The following is an 8,924-nucleotide window of genomic DNA, read 5'->3' on the forward strand; positions in this document are numbered from 1 at the left end:
CCTCGCTCAGGGCCTTCCCAACCATCCAAAAACGTAAGTAAGAAGGCCAAACATTTATTTTCACAACCTACTAACTTGATTTCAAGGTTTTCAGGTGATTCATCAATCAGGAGAACGCAAAGCGACGTCTCGGAGTTGCAGATGTACCTGAGTTACGACTTCACCAAAGGCATGGACGACGATGAGATAAACAGCCTCGACCTCCTTGCATGGTGGAAACAACAAAACTCGAAGCATCCAACTTTGGCGGCAATGGCACGAGACATTCTTGCTATCCAAGTTTCCTCCGTCGCCTCCGAACAAGCTTTCAGCGCATCCGGAAGGGTTTTAGACGATATAAGAACAAGTCTAAAACCCGAAACACTAGAAATGTGCGTGTGTTTCAAAGATTGGTTGGATGCGGAAAATCGCTCACAAGACCGTTCTTACGACCACAACGACAACGAAGAAGGAACCTCCGCTTCCGGTTCGGGTTCGGCTAGTTCCCAATCTATGCAACTAGCCGATGACCTTGAAGGCGAAGGCGAAGACGAAGACGAAGACGAGCAAGAAGAAGGAGAAGAAGAATAGACAATTATTGTATATTGTACGATTTTAAAAATATCAATTTTATCATTTTCCAATTTTTGTTTTATATCATCATTGTATGATTTTTATCATTGTTATCATTGTACAATTTTCTCAACTCAAGTAATAATAATATAAAGTACGCATTATTCACATCCAAAGTCCAATTTGCCTTTTTTCCCCGTTTTGTTACAATTTGTAAATTCATATTAAAAAATAATAAAATTATACCAATTACTAATAAATCATAAACATTAAATTTTAAAGTAATAGTATAAAGTAAATATATAAATATAAATATTGAATATACAGATTATAAAACATAAATATTCAACTTATAATTATAAAATTCATAACTTAATAACTTATAACTTATAAGTTATAAACTTATAAGTTATAACCTTATAAGTTATAAACTTATAAGTTATAACCTTATAAAACTTATAATTATAATTTTATAACTTATATACATTATAAACTTATTAATTTATAATGTTGTCATATAAAAAAAAAAAAAAAAAATTATTTGAAAACTGCACCAGCCCGTTGCCAGCCCGCAGGCCGGCACGTGGCCGGCACGGCACGAGCCCGCCATTCACGAGGGTCGTGCCGTGCCATGGGCTGGCCTGTGAAAATGGTCGGCACGGCACGACACGAAATCCTGGGCCCGCCGGCACGACCGGCACGGCACGAACCAGCCCGTGGCCCGCCAGGCACGGCCTGCGGCGGCACGGTCTGGCACGGTGCCCAGGTTTAGGTTGAACAATGCTTATTTATAGCTCCATAAAAAAAGTGACACATTTTCCTGATGAGACAAAATGTCGTACTTTTATACTATACAATGGTATTACATATACATATAAAAATACGGTATAATATACACACTTTTTACTATAAAAAAAGGAGATTACCCTTATCCAAATTTTCACTCACCACTTGTTTCTTATCTCCTTCTATCTTCCTTCTTACCCGAAAAAAACCAAGCAAAACCAACATTAATTCGGCCACCATATTCCAAAATAACCAAGAAGATCAGCATGTCTTCACCTCGAAGAAGACATGAGGATGATACGGGTGTACTTCATGTACATTGTGGGGTTAGTGGTCCTCCTAAATTTAAACTACTCACACATAATTAAATCTAAACTAATCAAAACAATTAAGCAAGACATAATTAATCTAAGCAATAAAATTACTGAAAATAAAAGGGAAGAAATCGTTACCAAAATAAACGGAAATGATGAATTGTATAAATCTCAAGAGTGTAGAGAGAGAAAGTAAGAGTATTAACAAAAGCTTAAACTAAATCCGGAAATTAAGTAAAGAGTGTAAAAACGTACTTACCTTCCTAAAACAAAACGTATTTATACTTAGGCTTAAAAAGATAAAATAAATTAAATCATTAAACTCTTCAGAAACACGCGCCCAGTCGGGCAGAGCTTCGCCCGGCCGGGCCCGCCTTTTTTGAGCTTTAGTCTTCACTCGCGCCTGGTCGGGCGGGCGTCAGGGCGAAGGCTTCTTTTTCTTCTATACGTCTCGCCCGGGCGAGCTCTCGGGCAAACATGGACCTTTACTTTTGGGCTATTTCTCTTGGCCTAAATCCGAATTTCCTCTTGGGTCTTGAATACTTGGTCCATTACCTCGATCTCTTCTATGCCGGGCCCTTAATCACCGATTTGATGACTCCAACCGGTTTTGGGCTATGAAATACGATCATAATTCTCCAATGCTCGTAGTGGCTTATCATAAGTCCGGGAAAATGCTCCAAATCTGCAATTTCCTATAAAACAGTACCAAAACTACGAAAACACTAGAAAACGCATATTAGTAATAAAAGGAACTCTAAAGAGCCAATAATACTCCTAAAAATGACCAAGGGACGGGGGTAAATCACTATATAAAATGAACATATCAATAAGCAATTTGGTAAGTTCTTGGAGGTTGTTAAGAATTTGTAGGTAACAGTTCCTTTCACGAAATTAATTATACAAGTACCTACATATGCTAAATTGATGAAAGATATATTGACAAGGAAGAGAGCCTTTAATAAGGTAGAGACTGTAGCTTTTACAGAGGAATATAGAGCTTCGTTGCAAAATAAATCTCCACCAAAATTAAAGGATCCTGGTAGTTTTTCTATACCTTGTCATATTGGAAATGTCTTCATTGATAAAGCATTATGTGATTTGGGTGCTATTGTTAGTGTAATGCCATCGTTTGTGTGTTCAAGGCTTAATATGGGTGATTTAAAAGTTACTAACATTACTTTGCAAATGGCAGACCGTTATGTTAAATACCCCTTAGGTATTTTAGAGGATGTTCCTGTTAGAGTTGATAAATTTTTTATCCTTGTTGATTTTGTTGTTTTAGACATGGCTGAGGATACACAAATTCCAATAATATTAGGTAGACCTTTCCTCCACACTACAGGAGCTATTATTGATGTCAAAAATGGAAAACTCACTCTCTCTGTTGGGGATGATAATATTACATTTAATTTAGGGAGGGTGTTGAAAGGTCCTATGTTAGAGGAAAACTGTTATAGTATTGATGTGATTGATGTTATTTGCAATGATAGCTTACCATAGGTCCTTGCAAGGGATCCTTTGGAGGAAGTGCTTTGTGGTGATTTTACTGCAGGTGATGTTGGTATTTGGAGCAGTGAGGTTGATGCTATTGAGAAAGCTCTCGCACTTGAACAACTTGACCCTAAGGAGAGCAAGAAGGTAGTAAAATTAGTTCAGGAATCGAAACATGCAGAGGTTAAGAAACCTGAACTAAAACCTCTCCCTTCTCATTTGAAATATGCATTTTTAGATGAACAGGAATTACACCCCATGATCATTAGTACTGCACTTGATGACCCCTAAACTTCCTAACTTCTAGAGGTTCTTCGAACCCACAAAAGGGAAATTGGGTACAATATTGATGATCTCAAGGGTATTAGCCCTGACTTTTGTATGCACAGGATACACTTAGAGGACAATCACTAGCCATGTATTCAACCCCTGAGGAGATTGAATCCTCACATGCAAGAAGTAGTCAAGAAAGAGGTTATGAAATTATGTGATGCAGGTATTATCTGTCCAATTTCTGACTCAAAGTGGGTGAGTCCCGTACAGGTAGTTCCTAAGAAGGGTTGGGTAACTGTGATTAAGAATGATAAAAATAAATTAATTCCCACTAGAACTGTAACAGGGTGTCGTATGTGCATTAATTATCGTAGACTAAATATTGCCACTAAAAAAGATCACTTCTCTCTCCCTTTGATTGATCAAAGGTTGGAAAGGTTAGCTAATTATAAGTTATTCTGTTATCTGGATGGGTACTCGGGATTTTTCCAAATTCCAATTCACCCTGAGGATCAACAAAAAACAAAATTTACATGCCCTTATGGTACTTTTGCATATCGTAGGGTGCCCTTTGGTTTATGTAATGCCCCTGCTACTTTTCAACGTTGTATGATGAACATTTCTTCTGAATTCATAGAATCTATCATGGAAGTCTTTATGGATGATTTTAGTGTGTAGGATATTTCATTTGATGCATGTTTAGCTAATCTCACTAAAATTTTGAAAAGATGTGAATAATGCAATTTGGTCTTAAATTGGAAAAAGTGTCACTTCATGGTGACATAAGGTGTGGTCCTAGGTCATATTGTATCTGATAAGGGTATACAAGTAGATAAAGCTAAAGTTTCTCTGATTGAGCAATTACCTCCATCGGTTAATGTTAAGGGGGTTAGGAGTTTCTTAGGTCATGCGGGGTTTTATCGTCGCTTTATCAAAGATTTTTCTAAAATTGCTAAACCACTAACTCAGCTATTACTCAAGGATGCCCCATTTGATTTTACTGACGAGTGTCTTGAGGCTTTTAACAGGATTAAGCAAGCTTTGATTTCGGCACCTATCATATGTGCTCCCGATTGGGATCTCCCTTTCGAGATTATGTGTGATGCCAGTGATTTTGCAGTAGGAGTCGTGCTAGGACAACGAAAGGACAAAGTTTTGCATGCTGTTTATTATGCAAGTAAAACTTTGGATGAAGCCCAAGTCAACTATGCCACTACAGAGAAAGAGTTTCTTGCTGTGATTTATGCTTTAGAAAAATTTAGATCATATCTAGTAGGTTCTAAAATTATTGTTTTTACTGACATGCAGCTTTGAAATACCTTATATCCAAGGCGGAAACAAAGCCTAGGCTCCTCTGTTGGGTTCTCTTGCTCCAAGATTTTGATGTGGAAATTAAAGATAAAAAGGGAGCAGAGAATGTTGTTGCAGATCACTTGTCGAGGATCAGGTATGATGAGGGTAAGGATTCTCTTCCTATAGATGATTCTTTCCCTGATGATCACTTGTTTGCAGTTGTAGAGCAACATCCTTGGTATGCCGACTATGTTAATTATTTGGGGGCGGTACTCTACCTCCTGATTTGTCCTACCAACAGAAAAAGAGGTTCCTTTATGATGTTAAACATTATTTTTGGGATGATCCTTTTTTGTTTCGTGAGTGTGCAGATGGACTTTTTCGCAGGTGCGTTCCCGAATGGGAAGTTCACGGTGTTCTTACTAGATGCCACAACTCACCCTATGGTGGACATCATGGACCCACTAAGACAGTAGCAAAAATAAATGAGTCAGGTTTCTTTTGGCCAACCATGTTCAAGGATGCCCACTCATTTGTCTAAGCTTGTGATTCTTGCCAGAGGACTGGCAACATCTCGCGTCGGCATGAGATGCCTCAAACTGGTATTCTGGAAGTTGAAATTTTTGATGTTTGGGGTGTTAATTATATGGGACCCTTTCCCTTTTCAAAAGAGAATCGTTACATCCTAGTCGCTGTTGATTATGTATCTAAGTGGGTAGAAGCCATTGCCGCACCTACCAATGATGCTAAGGTGGTCCATAAACTTTTCAAGAAAACAATTTTTGCTACATTTGGTATCCTTCGAGCCGTTATTAGTGATAGAGGATCTCATTTTCATGAGCGAAAGTTAGATATCCTTCTAAAGATGTATGGTGTTTACCATAGGACGGGTTCAGCTTACCATCCCCAAACTAGTGGCCAAGTTGAGGTTTCTAACCGTGAGATTAAGGCTATTCTAGAGAAGGTGGTAGCAAAGTCTAGGAAGGATTGGAGTGATAAGTTGGATGACACACTATGGGCATATAGAACCGCATTTAAGACCCCCATTGGTACTTCCCCCTATAGACTTGTGTATGGGAAAGCATGTCACCTGTAATACCCTAGAAATTCTTTTTCTTTAAAATACCTATTTTGGCCTTTTAAAAATACGAATAGGAAAATCTAAGACATTACCGCCACCGTGAAAACAGCTAAGGCAAATATCAATGACTCACACACAGCGGAAGACTATCTTTAAAAAAAAATAAAAAATAAATAAAAAATAAAAATAAAAATAAAAAACCATTTAAAAAAAGTCAACTTAAAAAGTCAAACCAAACGAAAGTAAAGTCAAACAAAGTCAACCTACAACTTGGAACCATTGTAGACCCTTAAAACCAAACGATATTAAAACCCTTTGCGTTAGTCTCATGAGCAAAATAAAATAAATAATATTCAAAGCAAATAAAACACATCATATTCCTATGAGAACTAAGCATGATTCGCTCTTCACTCATGCCCTTCATGAAAATGCTTCATCACCTGAAAAGCTTCTCCCTACTTGTCCCCACTACTCGCCATTAGAAATGGGTCGACGTAGGGTCAAGGTAAAGACAAGGCCAAACAAATATACAAACACACAATCAACAATGCTGAGTACATAAGCATAATAAAAACCCACTAACATGCTTTCATCCTATCATCACACAACTTACCGTGTTGCACCTGTTTACAAGCATACAAAACATTCAACACCTAACTAGACAAGTACCAATGTTCATTTAATTTTGATTATACATCGAACGGGTTTCCAACCAAATCCCTGCCTCAAATAAATTGAGGTAAACTACACCGGGAGCTAACCGGGTAGGAAAATGTCACATGAAGTGACTGGACGTCCTGCGCATAAGATAAATAAAAAGGAAAATACAGCGTCCTGTACTCCCAGTAGAAGTCATGGTTAAATATAAAACCCCATAACTCCTCCCATATGTTCATACTCAAGGTATATACGTTCCAAGAGTTTTGGTGTGTAATCTCTTTCACTTTACGTTGTTTACATATTATTATACTTGGTGATGACTCTCAAACCATAGCACAATCTAACATTATAAATCATTCAAGCAATCAAACATACCAATTTAATTCTTGAATAATTAGTGACCACATAAATTTAATTGTTGAACCCTTTTTAATTTACCTCGGTGTCAAAGACACCTTAAACGCATAATGCGCCGCAAATCCTATCCCTCAGTGTTAGAAACACCTTAAGTGCATATAAGCACCGCAATATAATTTATTCCTGTGTACTAAGACACTTGGTAGCTCAATTCCCATGCTTAAAACATCAATAAAAATTATATGAAACATAATAAAATTTCCTTTTCATATTCCAAACCAGATTAAACACTTAGTTTAATTAAACATGCTCTCTAACAAGCCAATAATAAAAGTGTGGTTCATAATCAACATACCAACATAAATAATTCCAGTCACCAGTTCATCACAAATAACTCATACATCACAAATCATTCACCAACATCGATCCAATCAACAAATTCCAACCATCACCTATCATGATACTACTTGGAACTAATTAAACAAAGCCTAGCATGTTTCTACATATTCAAGAAATTACCAAGTACGCAAACGTACCTTGAATATGATCTCAAAATCGTCACAACTAAATAAAATCACTCACTTGAAAGTCTCCTACAAACCAAAATTACAAAGAAGTATTTATACCTCTTCCACACAAATTTATAGCAATATGTACACTCTTTAAATCACTCATAAAACCCTCTAAAACAAGCTGAAATTTTATTTAAAACTCTTACTTTTATCCCCAATTAATGGGTAATTAAAAATCCTTTCAAGAAACATAATTATAGTTTATATATAAAAATTCCAACATTATTAAAACTTATAAACTTGCTTTTTTTAGCTTAAAAACACTTATTTCAATAGTTTTAATCAACCATAATCAAATTCCATCAATATACATTAATTTAGAAACTTAGGGTTTTCAATTTGGGGCTTTTTAATTTAAAACCAAATCTGAAAATTTATATACAAAATACTTATCATCAAACATCATTAAATCATCACAAAACCCAAAAACAATAATTAGATTAAGGCTAGATTAAATTAAAACAAAAAGAATATTTAATTTTTTTTTCTTAAAACATGGCGCACGAACCACCATGGCTGGACGGCTGCCGCGCGCCCGCCTGGTGGCCGCCGCTGCTGGTGTGCGCGCCGATGGTGGTGGCCGCCAGCCGGTGGTGGCGTGTGGTGGTGGCGCCGGCTGTATGTGGTGTGTGGTGGTGATTGAAAATAAAATAAAATAAAATAAATAGAGGGGAAGGGGAAAAGAAAATAAGAGGAGAGAGTGTGTTTACCTTTGGGTGCACTCCACCTTAGGCATATGATGGGTATTTATATCCCCTCTCAAAATCCTTCCTACTTACAATTCCTTTACTACCATAAAATATTTTCGAGATTATTAAATAATTAAAAATAAACTTTTTAATTAAAAATAAACTTAACCAATTAGATGAGTTTAGGTTGATGGCCTATGATAGTGCACATGTCTACAAGGAGAAATCAAGAAATGGCATGATAAGATGATCCTTCCGAGATAATTCAAAGAGGGCGATAAGGTTTTGTTGTTTAATTCGACTATTGTCATTAGTAGCACATCATTATCTCTCTGATGCAAGACATAATAGGAACCAAGTTGGTAAATTCCAACAAAACTCACATAGAGAAGATACAAGTTAATGTAATATTTATAGGGATTGAATGAAGGTACAACTTGAGGAGTTTTAAGACTATTATCATTAGGAAAACAAGCTTATTGATCATTATTCACAACCCCAAATACAATATAACATGAATAAACTTTAGAACATTTGCATAATAGTTTAGAACATGTGCACAAATATTTAGAACATGATCAATTGCCATTGTAGTTCAAAAAATATGAAATGAAGGGTCATACATCTAACCAACAAGCTAGAAAGTAACCTGATTGAAGAACGTTGATGAAGAAGATGCATTAGCAATCAGAACTGGAAAAAAAAAAACGATCAGAATACATGAATAATCAAACATAAAGAACGAACTGAAAACAAAAATTCAAACTGAATAATCGTACAAAATAATAAAAACATTGAATAGAAAGCTATTAAAAATCGTAAGCAGTAAAACAATAAAAAATGGAACAAAAAT

The 8,924-nt window shown here is 36.3% G+C and overlaps 1 protein-coding gene across 1 annotated transcript; it reads left to right on the plus strand.

The window, feature by feature from the left end:
- The first annotated feature begins 2,579 nt into the window (after positions 1-2,579).
- LOC110738511 lies at positions 2,580-3,437 on the plus strand. The gene is made up of 3 exons (XM_021918923.1): positions 2,580-2,871; positions 2,938-3,074; positions 3,156-3,437. Exons 1-3 carry the CDS (start codon positions 2,580-2,582, stop codon positions 3,435-3,437), a joined length of 711 nt encoding a protein of 236 aa, XP_021774615.1.
- The last annotated feature ends 5,487 nt before the right edge of the window (positions 3,438-8,924 follow it).

The sequence above is a fragment of the Chenopodium quinoa genome, unplaced genomic scaffold (assembly GCF_001683475.1).
Source record: "Chenopodium quinoa cultivar QQ74 unplaced genomic scaffold, ASM168347v1, whole genome shotgun sequence".
Lineage (NCBI taxonomy): Eukaryota > Viridiplantae > Streptophyta > Magnoliopsida > Caryophyllales > Amaranthaceae > Chenopodium > Chenopodium quinoa.

Bases quoted from the DNA above. Each gene is read 5' to 3' on its own strand.
- LOC110738511 (XM_021918923.1), top strand. From the start codon at position 2,580: ATGAAAGATATATTGACAAGGAAGAGAGCCTTTAATAAGGTAGAGACT. The intron at 2,872-2,937 runs GTATTTTAGAGG...TTGTTGTTTTAG, and splicing joins TTATGTTAAATACCCCTTAG to ACATGGCTGAGGATACACAA. The intron at 3,075-3,155 runs GTGTTGAAAGGT...AGCTTACCATAG, and splicing joins TTACATTTAATTTAGGGAGG to GTCCTTGCAAGGGATCCTTT.